Consider the following 19,036-nt stretch of genomic DNA (forward strand, 5'->3'; position numbering starts at 1 on the left):
ACACCCAAGCTCCCCCGGTTCCATGTAGTAAATATTCATGACCCTTATTCTCTGATGAATGTGAAGAAGGCCCCCTCACCCCCATCCCAGGAAAACTCACAGGAAATGCACATGGAATCCTGCTTGTAGCTTCAGAGGTTGGCACCCTCCTTGTTGAGAACCCCAGTGGTCACAGCAGGTGGGGGAAGGGGGTCATGACAGGCTTTGAGGCCGCAGGTGCAGCTGGGTGGGGGTGCTGGGCTGGGCTGCCTCTACTGGGAGAGCCCTATGTGTGGGGTCGGAGGGGCCCACCAAGGGTCGGGATCCCACCTCCATCTCAGTATTGGAGGACAACCTGGCCTTCAGGCTCCTCTGTGAAAGGCCAGGAGGAGGTCTGGCCCGGCTGCAGGACTCTGGCACCCCAGGCCTGTTTCTCCTTAGAGTCCTCAGACAACCCTCATTTCCGCAAGGAACTTGATGCAACAGAACTGCACCAAAGTAAGAGTCATGCTTCTGACTGGCTTTTGCCTGGATTTTCTCGAGATGTGTATTTCTAAGTGGAGACTGACTGTTGCCACACAGCAGCGGCGGGTGGTGTTGTGGGGGGCTGCGTTGGTAGGGAGGCCTGGGGTGTGGCCTGGTGTCATGGAAGCTTCCAAGCCCCTGATGCTCACATGCCTGGGCTCTGAAACTTAAGAGGATGTGAATTCCACACCCTCATCTCAGACATCTGTCACATTTGTCACCAGGTTATTAATATGCAAAAGTTGACCTAGGGCTGTTGCTTTTTAACAGCTGAACATTCACAAACGGTGTGTGTGGGCATGGGGGAGCTAACAGTGACCACAGAGCACGCCTCCTAATGGGGGGCTAACAGTGACAGAGCCTGCTTCCTAACTTAATTGCCCAGATTTACTTCTGAGAAGCAGCTGGTGGTCCTCAGGTTAGCCAGCTGTGACCTGAGATCACGGTGGCCAACACGGGCCAGGGGGAAGTTCTCTCACCTGCCCCATCTGCCAGGCACCTTCAAGCCACTCACAGAGGGGACTCCTTGCACCCCTCCCCCTTTATGTTAATAACAAGCATCTTTCTCAAGAAAGGCAGCATGGCCAGAAGAGGCCAGCGTGAGCTGTAGAAGACCTGAGTTCTATTCTTGTGCCTTCAATGGCATGTCTGTCTTCTTACCCCTGGGCGGTCCTGAGCGCTCTGCGCCCCAGCTGCTGGCAGGCTGGCAGTGGCCAGGCTGGGCGCCCTGCTGGGGTTCCTTCCAGACAGACTTTTCCACTTTTATCATCCCAAGTCAGCACCATGAGGTCCTCTGGTTTACTGCTGCACTCTACTTAGGGGTGCCCCTAGCAGCCTGCCTTGTGGGAACTGCTCCCCGGCAGGCCCTGCTGATCTAGCTGCTGAGATCACGGGCCTGGCCCAGCTTCTCATCCACCACCCTGATGGTTAATCACCCGCCCACTAGAATACCCCTTCCTCTCTGCCCGCCCCAGCCCCAGCTGGCGGACCATCCTGTGGCAATGTTCCATGAATTCCTGAGTACCGGGCTGTACTCAGATGAACCTCTGGCCGAATGCGGCTCCTTCTCGGCCCAGAGGGCCTGCTGGCGGGGGCTCCAAGTCTCCCCCTTGTACGGGCATTCCCTCAGGACTCTGACAGGGCTGGTCAACCCACCTCAGCTAAATAAATAGTATCAAATTGATCTGATCAGCAAAGGAATTTCCATTGCTTAGCTCAGACCCAAATTTAATAAGGAAAGGAAAATTCAAACCTCCTTGAGAACGGAGGGGTGGGATATTTTCAACAACCACATGGAAAGAAGAGGTTTAAAAACATCCATGATTCCCTCTTCACAATTCCCATTTTTCCCCTTCTCCACCCCCCGGGTCTACCATCAGTTATCAATTAAGTGATTTCCTCTGGAATTCATGCCCATCAGTGGGAGCAGTAGGCACAACTGCCTCTCCTCACAGCCAGCAGCGGGCAGCAGTGCTGACAGGGCCCTCAAAGGTGCTATTGGACACAATTCAGGGTACTGGAGGTACCTGCCATGGAAGAGGAGCCCTGGTGGCACAATGGTTAAAAGCACTCGGCTGCCGACAAGTTGGGGGTTCAAACCTGCCAGCCACTCTTTGGAAGAAAGATGTGGCAGTCTGTTTCTGCAAAGATTTCAGCCTTGGAAACCCTATGGGCAGTTCTACTCTGTCCTATGGAGTCGCTGTGAGTCAGCAACTGGTTTGCCATGGAAGAGTGGGTGAGTCCCCTGCCCCTCGGCCTCCCAAACTCCCAGTGCACTGGAGTATTAGCACTGTGCCCTTCTGCTCCAGCCCCCACCACTGTGTGCTGCTGACCACCTCCCGTGTCCAGGCTTCCCAAGGGCAGGGCCCACGTCCTACACCTTTGTTCCATCTGCTCTGCCGGGTAGTGCCCCTGACTAAAGACCGAGGCCTCACTGACTGGCTGCCCAAGAGCCCCGGTCATACTGACCTGTTCACGATGGATGTGTGTCCTCGGTAAACGGCCAGACACTGGCCAGTCAGCACATCCCACTTCCTGACGGTGTGGTCGGCACTGCATGTGAAGGCAGCCTCGCTCTCCAGCTGGCAGAAGGTCACGTAGCTTTCGTGTCCTGCAAAGGAGGGGAGACGTGAGCACGGTGTGCTGCCTGCTGACAGTCTTCATCCGGGAAGGGTGTTTGAGAAGGGGAGGAAGGGAGGAAAGCAGGGGCAGGGAACGTTTCAAACAGATCCAGAGCTGACGAGCCTTTTAAAAGGACGATTTAAGTCTGGGAGACTCTCGAGATGCTCTGGACCCTTTTATCCCTCACTGCTGACACACGCCTATAGGAAGTAAAGCTACTTAGCCTCTCCGCACCTCGGTTTCCTCATCTGAAATGTGGGTGGTAACTTTAGCTACCTCATAGAGCTGCTGTGCAGACTGAGCTCCAGCGCTAGCCACACGGTACATGCTGTGTGTCTGCTGGTCTCCTTACATTTGGGTACAGGTACTGTGCTCGGCCGAGTACAGGCCCCCAGAGATACCAGGTCCCAATCCCTGGAACCTGGAAGTTTGACCTTATTTGGTCTTTGCAGCTGTGATTAAGTTAATGATCTTGACATGGTGAGATTGTCCTGGATTATCGTATCAGAGATAATATGGTTTTACACGTAGAAAACCCTAAAGAATCCATTAAAAAAAAAAAAAATAACCGTTAGGCTAATAAATAAATTTAGCGAAGTTGCAGGATACAAAAATCAACACATAAGAGTCAGTTTTATTTCTATACAATAGCAATGAATAATCTGAAAAGAAAATTAAGAAAACAGTTTCATTTATAATAACATAAAAAAAAGTAATTAATAAAGAAGGTGAAAGACTTGTATACTAAAAACTGTAAGCCACTGCTGAAAGAAATGAAAAACCTAAATAAAGGGAAGCCCCTGCATGGTGCAAACACTTAATGTGCTCGGCTGCTGACCAAAAGGTTGGAGGTTTGAGTCCACCCAGAGGCACCTCGGAAGAAAAGTCTGATGGTCTACTCCTGACAAATCAGCCACCGAAAACCCTACGGAGCACAGTTCTACTCTGACGCACATGCGGTTGCCATGAGTTGGAGTCAACTCACTAGCAACTGGGTTGTTTGTTTGTTTTGTTTTTCAAATAAATGGAAAGACATCCCGTGCTCACAGAGTGGAAGACTTAATATCGTTAAGATGTCAACACTCTGGAACCCTCATCCATTGCTGGTGGGAATGCAAAATAGTACAGCTGTTGTGGAAAACGTTCTGGTGGTTCCTCAAAAAACTACGAGTAGAGCTGTCACTAGTTCCACTCCTAGTTATATACCCTAGGGATCTAATAGAAGCGGCATGAATGGACATAGGAACACCTATGTTCATTGCCGATGGCACTGAAGAAAGAAGTCTAAGCTGCACTGAAGGCACTGGTAAAAAACAATGCCCTGGGAATTGACGGAATACCAACTGAGATGTTTCAACAAATGGATGCAGCACTGGAAGTGCTCACTCGTCTATGGCAAGAAATTTGGAAGACAGCTACCTGGCCAACTGGCTAGAAAAGATCCATATTTATGCCTATTCCCAAGAAAGGTGATCCAACCAAATGCAGAAATTATCAAACAATATCATTTATATCACATGCAAGCAAAATTTTGCTAAAGATCATTCAAAAGCGGCTGCAGCAGTGTACTGACGGGGAATTGCCAAAAATTCAAGCAGGATTTAGAAGAAGATGTGGAACCAGGGATATCATTGCTGATGTCAGATGGATCCTGGCTGAAAGCAAGAATACCAGAAAGATGTTTACCTGTGTTTTATTGGCTATGCTAAGACATTTGACTGTGTGGATCATAACAAATTATGGATAACATTGTGGAGAATGGCAGTTACGGAACACTTAATTGTGCTCATGAGGAATCTATATATGGATCAAGAGGCAGTCGTTTGAACAGAACGAGGGGATACTGCACGGTTTAAAGTCAGGAAAGGTGTGCATCAGCGTTGTATCCTTTCACCATACCTATTCAATCTGTATGCAGAGCAAATAATCCTAGAAGCTAGACTATATGACGAAAAACAGGGCATCAGGATTAGAGGAAGACTCATTAACTACCTGCATTATGCAGATGACACAACCTTGCTTGCTGAAAGTGAAGAAGACTTGAAGCACTTACTGATGAAGATCAAAGACCACAGCCTTCAGTATGGATTACATCTCAGCATAAAGAAAAGAAAAATCCTCACAACGGGAACAATAAGCAACATCATGATAAATGGAGAAAAGATTGAGGTTGTCAAGGATTTCGTTTTACTTGGATCCACAATCAACACCCATGGAAGCAGCAGTTAAGAAATCAAAAGATGCATTGCATTGGGCAAGTTGTCTGAAAGAGATCTCTGAAGTGTTGAAAAGCAAAGATGTCACCCTGAGGACTAAGGTGCACCTGACCCAAGCCACGGTGTTTTCAATCACCTCACATTCACGTGAAAGCTGGACAATGAATAAGGAAGACCGAAGAACTGATGCCTTTGAATTGTGGTGTTGGTGAAGAATATTGAATATACCATGGACTGCCAAAAGAATGAATAAATCTGTCTTAGAAGATGAATAAATAGAACGCTTCTTGAAAGCAAGGATGGTGAGACTGCTTCTCACATACTTTGGACATGTTGTCAGGAGGGATCAGTCCCTGGAGAAGGACATCATGCTTGGTAAAGTACAGGGTCAGCAAAAAAGGGAAGACCCTCAGGAGATGGACTGACACAGTGGCTGCAACAATGGGCTCGAGCATAGCAGCAACTGTGAGGATGGCATAGGACCAGGCAGTGTTTTGTTCTGTTGTGCACGGGGTTGCTATGTGTTGGAACCAACCTGACGGCACCTAACAGCAACAACAAATGTTCATTGCAGCACTATTCACAATTAGCAAAAAGATGGAAACAATCTAAGTGCTTGTCTTAGGCTGGGTTCTATACAGAAGCAACACCAGTGAATCATATATAAATATAATACATGTATACGCACATACATACATATATGTAAGCAAAAAACCAAACCCATTGCTGTCGAGTTGATTGTGACTCCTAGCGACACTACAGGACAGAGCAGAACTGCCCCATAGGGTTTCCAAGGAGCAGCTGGTAGATTTGAACTGCTGGCCTTTTGGTTAGCAGCCAGTCTCTTAAGCAGTGCGCCACCAGGGCTCCATAAATATATGTATATGTATATGTATATGTATATGTATATGTATATGTATATGTATATGTATATGTATATGTATATGTATATGTATACACACACACACACACACACACACACACAGATTTATCTCAAAGAAATAGCTCACACAGCTGTAGAGGCTGACAAGTCCCAAGTCCGTGGGGCAGGTGTCAGGCTAGAGGCTTCTCCTGACTCACATAGCTGCAGGGACTGACAAACCCAAGATCGGCAGGTCAGACAGCTGGCTGCTGGCTCACAGGCTGTGGGAGGCTGACAAATCCCAAGATTGGCAGGCAGTTTGGCAGGCTGCTGGCTCAAGTTCCAAGAACTGGAGGTCAGATGATGATGACTGAATGCAGGATCCAGCACAAGTGAGCAAGCCTTGCCAGAACATCCATATGTATATTGGATGCAGGCCACACCCCTGAGGAAACTCCCCTTACAACTGATTGGCTGATCACATCATGAAGGATGACCACATCATCACATAACTGCCAAATTACATCATTACATAACCACCAAACTACATCATTGCATAACTACCAATCTACAACATTATATAACTGTCAAACCACTGAGGATCATGGTCTAGCCAAGCTAACATACAGCCTTATCAATAGAGGAATGGATAAGCAAAATGTGATACATACATACAATGAAATACTACTCAGTGATAAAAACAAGTTCCCAAACATCTTGCAATGAGGATCAACCTGGAGGACATTATGTTGAGTGAAATAAGTCAATCACACACACACACAAACCAAATATCATATGTTCTCATTTTTATAAAATGACATGAATAGGTAAATATATGAAACTAATGTTCATTAGTGGTTACCAGGAGTGGGGGGCGGAGAGGGAGAAGTACTCCCTAGCCAGTAGTCCCATTTGCTTATAGTAATGGGAAAGGTGGCACCAAATGTGGGTGAAGTTTGCACAGCATGACCGATGCAATCAATGTTAATAGCTGTACATGGGGAAAAAGATGAATGGGCAGATGCTAGGTTGTGTAACAATAACAACAATCAAAAAAATAGGGGAGGCTACAGGTGCCGATACTAGTTAGACATAGCCAGTCACCTCATGGGATTAGTTCTCTTGGTTGGGGCCTTAGGGCTGTGGTCTTGTAGGACAATCCAGTCAATTGGCATAACAGAACTTTTAAAGTTTATGTTCTACCTCCCAAGTACGATGAGTAGTGTCTGGGATCTGGGGCCTCGGGTCTTAAAAGCTTACAAGCAGCCATCTAACATACAACTACTGGTCTTTATTCGTCTGGAACAAAAGAGAAAGAAGGAAACCCAAGAATCGGAGAAGGAACTGGACTACAGGACTAACTGCTTCTTCCACCTTGAGACTAGAAGAACTAGATAGTGCTCAGCTATCACTACCGAATGTTCTGATTAGGGGCACAATAGATGAAACCTGATAAAAAGGGAAAGAAATATGGAACAGAACTTCAAATTTTTAAAGAATCCAGACTTACCAGGCTTATTGAGGCTGGAGGAATCTCTGAGGCTACGGCCCTGAATTGCTCTTCGGACCTTGAATTGAAACTACCCGCTTAAGTCACCTTTAAACTCAGTAACAGTGTAGCCAAAAGAGTAAAGATTGTCACCCTTGAGTATTGCATTAAAAAAAAAAAAATCTAAATAAGACCAATGGGTCAACAGCTATTTTAAAGCATAAATAAGGTGGGGGGTGAGGCAGGGCAGAGAGTTCAAGTAAATGGAAATGAAACAACTAGAACAGAAATAACAAGAATGTTGACACAATGTGAAAAATGTAACCAATGTCACTGATCATTATGCCTAGGAACTATGAAATGGAAGTGGGTCTTGCTGTGCATATTTTCACCGAAAATAAAATTAAGTATTAAAAAAAAGATGTCAATACTACCCAAAGCAATCTACAGATTTAATGTAATCCCTATCAAAATCCTAATGGTATTTGTAGAAGAAAAACTCATCCTAAAATTCATATGGAACTTCAAGGGACCCCAAACAGTCAAAACAATCTTGAAAATGAACAAAGTTGGAGGAATCGCAATTCCTGATTTCAAAATTTACTACAAAGTTACTGTATCAAGGCTGTGTGGTAATGGCATAAGGATAGACACGTAGACTAACAGAACAGAATAGAGAGCCCAGAAATAAAACCTCACATCTATGGTCAATTGGTTGTGACAAGGGTGTCAAGGCCATTCAGTGGGGGAAAGGACAATCTTTTCAACAAATCATGCTGGAAAAAATTGGACTTCTACATACAAAAGAATGGAGTTGGACCCTTGCCTTACACCATAAGCAAAAATAAACTAAAAGTGAGTCAAAGACCTAAGGTTAAGAGATAAAATTAAAAAACTCTAGGAAGACAACACAGAGGGAAAGCTTCATTGACCTTGGATTTGGCAATGGTTTCTTAAATATGACACCAAAAACACAGGCAACAAAAGAAAAAATAAATTGGACTTCACCAAAATTAAAAACTTTTGTGCAGCAAAGGATACTCTCCAGAGAGGGAAAAGACAACCCGCAGAATGAGAAAATATTTGTTAATCATGTATTGGATAAGGGTTTAATATCCAGGATATATAAAGACTCCTACAACTCAACAAAAAGACAAACAATCCAATCACACAAAATGGGCAAAGGACAAGAACAAACATTTCACCAATGAAGATACACAAATGACCAAAAAGCACCCGAAAAAATGCTCAGCATCATTAGTCATTAGGGAAATGCAAATCAAAACCACAATGAGATATCACTGCACACCAATAGGATGGCTATTTTAGAAAAACAGAAAATAACAAGCGTTGGTGAGGATGTGAAGAAACTGGAATGCTTACGCATTGCTGGTGAGAATGTAAAATGGTGCAGCTGTTGTGGAAAACAAAAAATTAAATGTAGAATACCATATGACTCAATAATTCCACTTCCAAAGACTGGAAATCAGAGATTCATATAGATAGGTGTACACCAATGCTCAATGCAGTACTATTCACAAGAGCCAAAAGGTGGAAATAACTCAAGTGTCCAGCAAAAGGTGAATGGATAACAAAACGTGGTCGATACATAAAATGAAATATTACTCAGCCATAAAAAGGAATGAAGTTCTGATGTATACTGTTACGGATTGAATTGTTCCGCCAAAAAGATATGTTGAAGTCCTAAGCCCTGTACCTGTGAACTGTGAGACAATAAATTTCTGTTCTTCAAAGCCACACACCCACCTTTTGGTATTTGGTTACAGCAGCCTTAGGAGACTAAGACACATGCTGTGATGTGGATGAAATGTCAAAGAAGTTAGAGGTAAAGGGACAAATGTATGACTCCACTTATCTGAAATATCTAGAATAGGCAAATTCATTCAGACAGAAAGCAGATCAGATGTTACCAGAGACTGGGGTGGGAGAAATGGGGAGATTGCTTAAGGGGTATGGGGTTTCTGTTTGGGATGATAAAACCTTTTTTTTTTTTTAAATAGATAATGGTGATGATTACACAACATCGTGAATATAATTAATGTCACTGAATTGAACACTTAAAAATGGTTAAAATGGTAATGTTTATGATATGTATACTTTACCAGCCCAAATAAAGAAAGAAATGAGAGAGGGAGAAAGGCAGAGGCAGGTTTGACACATACAGAGGAGAAGACAATATGAAGACAGCAGAAAGCGATTCAAGATGCTGGCCTGGAAGATCAAGGATCACCTGGAACCACAGAAGGTGGAAGAGGCAAGGAACAGGCTGTCACTGGAGAGTCCAGAGGGGGTGTAGCCCTGCCAATACCTTGATTTTGGCCCAGTGATATTGGTTTGGATTCCTGGCGTCCAAAACTGCAAGAGAGTAAGCTTCTGTGGTATTAAACCACCAAATCTGGGGCCCTTTGTTAAGGCAGCCACTGGAAACTAATACAGATACCCAGCTGAGTAAGATGCCAGCACTGAGGGGCAGTGCCGAGACAGTGCACGGCCCTGGCGAGGGGACAGGATCAGCACTCACCCGGGCAGGGTGGAGTCCTGAAAAAGGAGGAAGGCCTGCGTGGCGTGAGGAGGGAGAAGAACATTCTGGGCAGAGGGACAGCACATGCCAAGCAGAAGTGGCCCTTTAGGGCAGGCTAGAGAGCTGAGTAGCCCCCTGAGGCTGCGAGCATGGTGAGGGTACAGATCTAGGACAGTCCAAAGGGTCACACAGGGTTCCAGGGTTGCGGCTGCATGCACCTGGGTGACCTGCTAGCTGGTATCCATGTCATTGGGTGATGTCCACTGGGGTTAGTGGGGACAGCCCTGGCAGCCTCTGATCACCGATCTTAGCAGGGCCTGTCCTTCCAGGCAGAGAAGTGTCCAGCCTGGAGAACAACTTTTTGACAGAAACTGAAGCTGAGTGTATCTGAAAGGAATGTAGGGATCAGAAAATCAAAAAGAAATGTTAGAACTAAAATCCATTTTGCAGATGAGGAAACTGATGAGTTAAATACCCACACATTTGGTGGGATGTATTTACCACGTTTAAGGATTTTGATGAAATTTGAAAATTTATATAGATGTCTGGTATCAAGTACATGGGGACTGAGAATCTCCTGGGTCATTTCAAGCTGATCGACACATGTTTTTTGTCTTGGGTTTACGCTTACTTATTCTTGGAAGAACTCAACTTCTTAGGTTCTAGGAAAAAAAATTTTAAAAAAACAATAAGAAAGAAAAGTTGTACAATCTTCTTGGAGAGCAGATACCAGGCCTCCAAGAATGCTTGTACGAATTAAGTAAACAGTTGAAACTACAGATTATGTTTCCCTTAAAATGCATGGGGGTTTAAAATTCAAGGGCAAAATGTGTTTGGCAAAACACAGTGCAGGATTTGCCCACCCTACAGGGTTTATAAAGTATTTCAGGATTGTCAGCACACTTTCCCTGCCACCCAGTTGCTCCCACCTCTGCCCCCTCCCCCCGCTGTCAGGAGGGCTCACCACACTGCTGAGGAGGAGCCACCTGGGCTTCCTCACCTGGCAGGCACCTCACCTACCTGCCTGGCAGGGAGCTTGCAGGAGGGACTGACCCGGGTGATGGGCAGGCGGGCCCCCTCTGGCCCTGGTCCTCTGAGGGGCCGCAGGCTTGCACTAAAGAAGGTTGACTCAAGTCTGCCTCCTCCCCAAGGACCCCGATTGTGTCCCACCACTAGGCATCTCAGCAGCAGGAAGGCTGAGTGCAAAGTAAAGCTGTGCATAAAGAAGCCAAGAAAAGCACTTAGGGACCAGCGTGGCCGGTAAACCAGGGCTCCTTGGCCTAGCGAGGCCACGGCCATGCAAACAGGTGGCTGAAGTTGGGAAACTGGGGCTGTTCTTACGACATGTTTAAGGAGGAGGAAAGGGGATTTATGCCCTGATTGCGACTCTATAAAGACACAGGCACATATAACAAAGACTTGAAGAAAACGTACAATTGGGACGTAAGTTGCTGATGTATGAACACCTTGTCTGCGAGCCTGAGTGCCCACGGCTCTCTTGGGGAGCTCTGGTGAGGCCCCTGTGGCCTATAAGCCTTTCTGGTGGGCGAGCCCCTTCCCCCAGGCAGGGTTGTTGTGTTTACAAAGCCACCCACCCTGCATCTGAAAACACGCTGGAGTGAGTCATGGCTCAGCATGGACAGCAGAGGGGCAGGGTCTGACCTGCAGGAGTCATGCCTGCCACCCAGGGGTGCTGGAATGCCGGGCCCTCCCTCCCACCCCGGATGTGGGTGCATGGAGGGCCTGGAGGGGCCCAGTCACCTCTCCAGGGACCCACAGGGCCTCAGCCATCCAGCTGTTGGAATTGTGCAGATCAGCAAAAAAGCCAAATGAAAAATAAATATTTTTGAAGGGATGGAGACTGCAGATAAGATGCAGTTATGTTGAAAAGAACATGCTGAGGCTACAGGGATTTCTGCCAGGACAGTTGGCCCTTCCCCTCCCTGCCCACACCCCCGGACTTGCTGCCCTTTCTGGAAACTTCCGGTCCAAGTGCTCCCTCCATAAACGCTGGAAGTGCGCTGAAATGCTCCGAGGCAGAAGGCAGACTGCAGGCAGGCTGGGGCCCGGGGCAGATGGCCAAATCGGATATGCCCTTTGACTCAGCTGAAAAGCAGTGCCCCTGTTCCCTCGAAAAATGTCCCAGTTTTGTACAGCAAAGCATGTGGCCTCCCTGGCAGACACATGACGCAGGCAAAACAAATCCTGTATCTTGGCACCATCCCAACCCTTGCAGCACAATAACTCCTCAAGTGGCATCTTTATCTAACGTCCCAGCTGGTGAGGCCATCCCTGAGTTGTGACTAAACTCTGCCTTCCAGATACCCCTGCCCTCTGCTTCTGCCCCATTTATAATGTGGGCTCTGTCCTCCCACCTCAGCTGGGGTCAGACAACAGGGAGTCCCAGCAAGAGACTTTAGGTCATGATATGCACCCTCAGTGTGCTCCCTGAGGGTCACCTCAGGCTGGTGTGTCCCTGGAACCAAGGTCATACTTTCCCCAGGAAGCCCCCTGCAGTCGTTCCTGGGCTGTAGCAACTGTGCTCAGCCCAGCTCCTTTAGGCGAGGAGAGGTGGCAGCCCTGCCGGTCCAGCTCCGGCACTGTGGTTCTCTATACTCTGCCCCTTTATTAAACTCTGTGAAGGGTGCCATTTTGTTTCCTGCCAGAGGTGACTGATAAATGGGTCTAGATTCTAGGATCTCTGACTAAGGGTCAAACAGGCTAGTCCACAGGGGCTCACACATACCTCCCATACCACAAGTTTCCAGTAAATAGGAACATGCTGTTTGTACCCACGGGATTAAAAACAAACATGCTGGAAGATGCAGTTAGAAGATGAGATGAGTCATAATTGGCCAAAACCTTCAAGTTGAGTCCCTTACTCAGTCTGAAAAGAACAGGACAGGAACTGCCATTTTGGGGACTTTTTTTTTTTTATTATCTTTAACCCATTGATCCAATGAAGTGCTCCTAAATAAGTAGATACCAATGGATAAAAGAGAAAAGAGTGGGATGGGGATAATTCCATTAAAAGCAATTCTTCTCATTACAGAATGGTTGGCAATTAAGCCCCCTTTTTCACTGTGAGCTCACCAACAGCATTGGAAAGCCAACTTCATTTATTAAAAAGTGAGTTTGTCCAATTAAAACATGGGCAAAAGACTTGAATAGACATTTCTCCAAAGACATACAAACGGCCAATAAAAACCAAAAAACCAAACCTGTTGCCGTTGAGTCGATCCTGACTCATAGAGACCCTATAGGGCAGAGTAGAACTGAACTGCCTCATATGGTTTCTAAGGAGCACCTGGTGGATTCGAACCTCCGACCTTTTGGTTAGCAGCTATAGCACTTAACCACTATGCCACCAGGGTTTCCAAATGGCCAATAAGTACACAAAAAAGTGCTCAACCTCATCAGCCATCAAGGAAATGCAAATCAAAACTACAGTGAGATAGCACTTCACACCCACTAAAACCAAAACCAAGCCAGCTACTGTGGAGTCCATTCAGACTCATGTCCACCCCGTAGGTTTCAGGGTGAACTGTGTTTCACAGGGTTTTCAATGGCTGTGATCTTTCGGAAGTAGATTGCCAGGCCTTTCTTCCAAGGTGCTTCTGGGGGGGTTTGAACCACCAATCGTTCAGTTAGAAGTCGAGTGCTTAACTGTTTGTATCACCCAAGGATGGCTATTATCAGAAAAAAAAAAAAACAAACAGAAAATAACAAGGGTTGGTGAGAATGTGGAGAAACTGGAGCCCTAGTGCATTGCTAGCGGGAATGTAAAATGATCACTGTGGAAAACAACCCGGCTGTTCCTCAAAAAGTTAAACGTGGAACTACCATAACCCATTGCCGTCATGTTGATTCCGACTCACAGCAACACTGCAGGACAGAGTAGAACTACCCCCAAAGGGTTTCCAAGGCTGTAAATCTTTATCGAAGCAGACGGCCACATCTTTCTCCTGCAGAGCAGCTGGTAGGTTCGAACTGCCAACCTTTCAGCTAGCAGCTGAGTGCCAAACCACTGCACCACCAGGGCTCCTCAGAGTTACCACATGACCCAGCAATTCCACTCCTAGGTATCTACCCAAAGCAGAGACTCAAACAGATAGATGGACACCAACGTTCGTGGCAGCACTATTCATAATAGCCAAAAGATGGAAACAACCTAAATGTCCATTAACAGATAAATGGATAAACAACACGTGGTTTATCCATACAGTGGACTATTTATTACTCAGCCATGAAGAGAAATGAAGTTCTTATACATGCTACCACATGGATGAACCTTGAAAACATACTGCTGAGTGAAATGAGGCAGACACAAAAGGACAAATACTCTACGCTCCCACTTACCTGACATATGGAGAAGATGCAAACACATACAGACCAACGTTTGTGAGTGGTCGCCAGGGGCTGAGGGGAGTGGGCAACGGGGAGTTACTGCTTCAGCGGTACTGAGTTTCTGTTTGGGGTGATGAAAAATATTTGGAAATGGATAGGGGTCATGGTTGCACAACATGCCGTGTGTAAGTGCTGTCAGTGAATCGTACAAGTAAAAATGCTTAAAATGGCAAATGTTTCGTTATACATGTTTTACCATAATTGAAAATAAAAGGTGTGTTCCCAGCCCCTCAGGGGAGTGCAGCTGGTGGGTGGAGGGAAGCCCACCCGCTCTCCACTCTGGTCATGAGCCTACTCTCCCAGGGCCTCAAAGAACAGCAACGTACCCACCAAGCATTCACCCCACAGGCAATCGCCCTCATTCACCTGCTCCATCCCACTCCTTGGTCCCAAACTTTCCTAAACAACCTTGCAAGATACACAGAAAAGCCCCCGGTCCCCCAATCGCCTCTGCTGCCTGAACTGAGCAAGCTCGTATTCAGATAAAAAAAGCATGACAGGGGCCAACCCCACCCCTCCGCCCAGGAGACCAGGGCTGACTGGCCCACAGGCAGTCACTGGGAGTGGCACATGGTCCTAACTCTCATTCCAATCTAGCAGCTTCCACAGTGGAGTGGAAAGAGCACTGGACTTGGAGTCAGGAGCTCTATAGCGTTAGCCTCCCATTGGTTAGCGTGTGGCCTGGGGCAAAGTCTGGCCTGTGCCGGAGCGGCCAACAGTGGCCTGGTGAACAGAGAAGTGACAGTGGGTTAGAGCCCCCACACCCCCCCCCAAATGGCCAGCTGGTGACCTCGGGCCAGTCCTATCACCTCACTGTGCTTGTTTCCCCACCCACGCAGGAGGATGACAACAGCACCTGCCTCACAGGGCTAATTCCTGTAAGACATGCAGAATGCCATGTGGTAAATTTGTCAGTCTTCCCTGCTCTCATCTGCAAGCGGGTAACAATCCTATACCCCAGAGCTGTGATGATTATGAACATAATAAGTACATAGCCCTGGTGGCTCAGCGAGTAAGGCACTTGTCTGCTAACCAAAAAGTTGGTTGTTCAGACCCATGAGCCGCTCCACGGGAGAAAGATGTGGCAGCCTGCTTCAGTAAAGATTTACAGCCTTGGAAACCCTATGGGGGGCAGTTCTACTCTGTATAGGGTCACTATGAGGTGGAACTGACTCAACAGCAGTGGGTTTTTAAGTACATAGATGTTTACTATAACATAATAGGGTACTCAACAAATGTTCTAAAAAAGCAAGCAAACCCATTGCCACTGAGTCAATTTCAGCTCATGGCAACCCCATCTGTTACAGAGTAGAACTGCTCCACAGAGTTTTCTTAGCTATAATCTTAACGGAAGCAGATTGCCAGGCCTTTCTCCCGTGGAGCCTCTGGGTGGGTTTGGACCACCAACCTTTTGGTAAGCAGCTGAATGCAAACCGTTTGCACCACCTAGGGACCTAAACAAATGTTTTGCGGATACAAAAAGCACAACTTGGACGGTGGCTGGCAAGGCCTTTCTCTCCTTGAGGGGCCACACAGAAGTACCATCACACACACAACAGACTTCTCTGCAAAATACATCGATTAGTGCAATCTCAGGATCAGGAAAGTTACCTTTTTTTTCCCCTCTGTCCTTGAAAACTCTTGAAGTACCTTACCCCTCTGATGGCAGACACAGTTCAGTAGGGGCATTTTCCTGCTAAGTGGGGTGGTCTCAGTCAGGGTGCTACAAGGCCTCGGTGGGAGGCTGGTTTGAGTGCCTTAATGGACAGTAGCTGAGAGGCCACCACAGGGGTGTGGAGGAAGGACAGAGCAGGGGAGGACCCAGGTACCAGGCATGCAGCTGGATGTGAGGGCAGGATAAGGTGGATAAGAGGGGCAGAGTCAGGTGCCCACAGGCTACAGCCAGCTTGGACAAACCTGGAGCTCAACTGGGGAGGAAGCCCTGTACAGGCTGGGCTCCCACATGGGCCCCAGACCAGCCATGCATCAGATCCTCCCACAAGCTCATTAGAAATCCCAGTTCTAGAGGCCTATCCCAAGGGATCACAGGAATGGAGCCTAAGAATCTGCATGTCAGAAAGTCCTCCGGATAAGCTCATGTTTGGGAAGCAATGCAAATTGGACTTAAAATTTCTAATAGATCTCCTAGTCTTAGCGGGGTGTGTTTGAGTGTGGGGGTGGTGGGGGAGATCATGTGCTAGTCTGTGGCTAGTTCTCCATTGTCCACACTAACTCCTAAGTTAACAGGTAATCCACCATGATCCCTATTGTGCTTTGACATTATTTTTATTTACAACCAGGAGGGTCAGGCTCAGCCAATATTGAAGCTAATTGGTACTCCCTGTGCCTACATAAGCTTCCAGGCCTGGGGGAGGCCACTCAGGATCTGCCATTTATTGTGGAAAAGCCAGCTCAGGACGTAGAAATGCACAGAATTCAGACGGCCTTGTGCCCCATCAGGGAACTGCTGGTGCTGAGGAGGGGTCCCCACAGATAGGCTAGTGCAGACTTTCTGATGGGCCCACAGTAAGAACACACTGACCTCCCAGTAAGTAAAAAAAAAAAAAAAAAAAATACACACGAGTGCAGGTCTGGAGCTGTTCCATGAAACAATATTACACCTACTACGTGTCATGCATCCTCATATACTTGTTTTCAAATACGCAAAACTGATTCAACAGCCCCCTCCGGAGAAACTGTGATCGATATAGTTCCTCTCCCTGCCCTTCATTTTACAGCTGACGGTACACAGGAGGCATCACAGAGAGCTGATGGGGAAGATGGCTGCTGGCGCCAGGGGACGTTCAAATTTCAACTCAACCTTTCACCTCCAGCTCCCATGTCTGTAAGAGTGGGGAACAGCAGTGTGCAGATGAGAACTTAGTCCTGCAATGCACAGCAGTCCCCTGTCTGGTGCAGACCAGTTACTCCCCCACACTCAGGGCAGCCCCCTGTGTATCAGTGTGGGACTCTGCTCCACAGGGTTTCCGGGGCTGGTTTTTTAGAAGCAAGTCGCCAGGACTTTCTTCATCCCCAAAGCTTTTCCCTAGGTAGTTGAGTGCGTTAACCATTTCCACCACCCAGGGGCTCAGGCAGGTAACAAGACCCTGACAAACACCAGCCCTTGTTACCAGAGTGGTCCCGGGAGAGAAAACGTCTGGCCAAAGGTCACAAGGTCAATGCCAGAAAGGTGAAGGTTTTGTTTAGCTGAGGGCTGTGGGCGAGATTTCTTTGTTAAAATTGTTTTAGTAATAACGACTTAATGCGGTTGGCTAACAAGCCATCCTAGCTCCCGGAGGACAGCTGCTCATCCGCGCACCCGACCCTGAATGCTCCCCATGTGCACCCACCTACACTAACGTGCCTGGGGGGCTGGGGGCTGGGCTGCGCGCACCCCATTCTGCACCCACCCACTCTCCCATGTGCGGTCCCGGCGTGGGCACCGGCTGGGCTCTTGGAGAGGGGCCTGCGGAGGAAAGGCAGGGCGACCCCCAGCACTCAGGTGGGGGGCGAGGGGAGCGGCGGCCGCGGGGCTCTACCTTGGAAGAGGGCGCAGCACTGGCCATCCGCGGTGCTCCACAGCCGGGCCGTGCCGTCCTCGCTGCCTGTCAACAGGCGCTGCCCGTCGGGGCTCAGGCTGAGCCAGTTGATGCCGCCCCGGTGGTCGGCGCAGACCCTCAGGGCCGACACACCGCCCCCCATGCCGCCGGCCGGCCCAGCTAGGGGGCGGCGCCCCGGCGTCCGGGCGGCGGGTCCCCGCGGCCACCCCGGGGGCCGGCGGCCATAGGTGGCCTGAGGCTGGGCGCGCGGCGCGGGCGGCGCGGGCGGCGCGGGCGCAGCCTCGTCCCGGGCCCCGCAGTGGCGGCCGGCGCCCACCTGAGCAGCCCTCCCCTCCGGCGCCCGCCGCCCGCTCCTCCTCCGAGCCCACCCCCCGCCGCCCCGCCCCTCTCCGGGCCGCGCCCCCCGCCGCCCCTTCCCCACGCGGGAGCGCAGGGCGGGTGGCGGAGCGGGGCGGGAGGTCTGGCCCTGGGCACGGCCCCCGGCTCTGGGGAGGAGAACGCCAGCCGGGAACCACTCGGGCCGGCGGAGCGCTGGTCCCGCCCGCGCCCAGCCCTAGGCGCCCAGCCGGAGGCGCTCGGGGGGCTCAGGGCGGCCCAAGGGCTTAGGAGAGCGCGGCCTGGTCATCCCGACCCGCCTCCAGCGGGAAATCTTGCGCACAGCCGGAGTGGTCAGGAAGTCCCACAGGGGCTGCTGGGCGGGGCGGGGGGCTAGGTCCGGGTGCAAGCCCGGCGAAGGGCAGCGCGCGCTGGTTTCCTGGGGCCAGCGCGCCCCTTCCGAAGAATCCCGTAGGTCCCCGCAGGAACCCACAGCCCGGGCTCCCGAGCCCTCGCTGGGGGCGTCGCTGGTTCCCGTTAGGGCAGTTCCAGCGCCTGGTAGCGGCCTGCGCCCCCCACCCCCCTCAGGTCCTGTAGGTAGCGGGATTCCCGAAACCCCCAGGGCTCTGCCAAGCATCTAGGAGGGCAGACGGCCGGTTGGATTTGTTGGGGGCTGAAGTGGTGGATTCGGAGACCCGGCTCTCATGATGACTTTCCTTCTCCCATTGGTCGGCCACGTCCAGATTGCAAAAGAAAACCCCATAATCGAGTCCACAGAGCTCTGGGCCGTTGCTCCTCACGTGGCCATCTAGGGAAACTCATTTTTTTATACGCAATCTTGTAAATCAGTTTGTGGGCTTTATTCTGCAGGCAGTGGGGCACCAGTGAGGGCTGTAAGTGGGATGTTGTGATGGGGTTTGGGATTGTTGCAAGACTGCTGGTGGCGATGTGGAGGTGGGTTGAAAGGAGGCAGGAGGCCTCTGTGGTGACCCAGTGGAAGAGGAGAGGAAGGCACAAGTG

At 49.1% G+C, this 19,036-nt stretch overlaps 1 protein-coding gene across 1 annotated transcript in view; it reads right to left on the minus strand.

Moving 5' to 3' along the window:
* WDR86 (WD repeat domain 86) overlaps positions 1-17,843 on the minus strand; it is a 31,654-nt gene extending 13,811 nt beyond the window's left edge. The window contains exons 1-2 of the mRNA XM_023548080.2: positions 17,681-17,843; positions 2,473-2,614 (exon numbers count right to left, since the gene is read on the minus strand). Of these exons, the coding sequence (XP_023403848.2) occupies positions 2,473-2,614; positions 17,681-17,843 (305 nt within the window). The remainder of the gene's footprint in view (positions 1-2,472; positions 2,615-17,680) is intronic.
* Between the last annotated feature and the right edge of the window lie 1,193 nt (positions 17,844-19,036).

Source organism: Loxodonta africana, chromosome 22 (genome assembly GCF_030014295.1).
Source record: "Loxodonta africana isolate mLoxAfr1 chromosome 22, mLoxAfr1.hap2, whole genome shotgun sequence".
Taxonomy (NCBI): domain Eukaryota; kingdom Metazoa; phylum Chordata; class Mammalia; order Proboscidea; family Elephantidae; genus Loxodonta; species Loxodonta africana.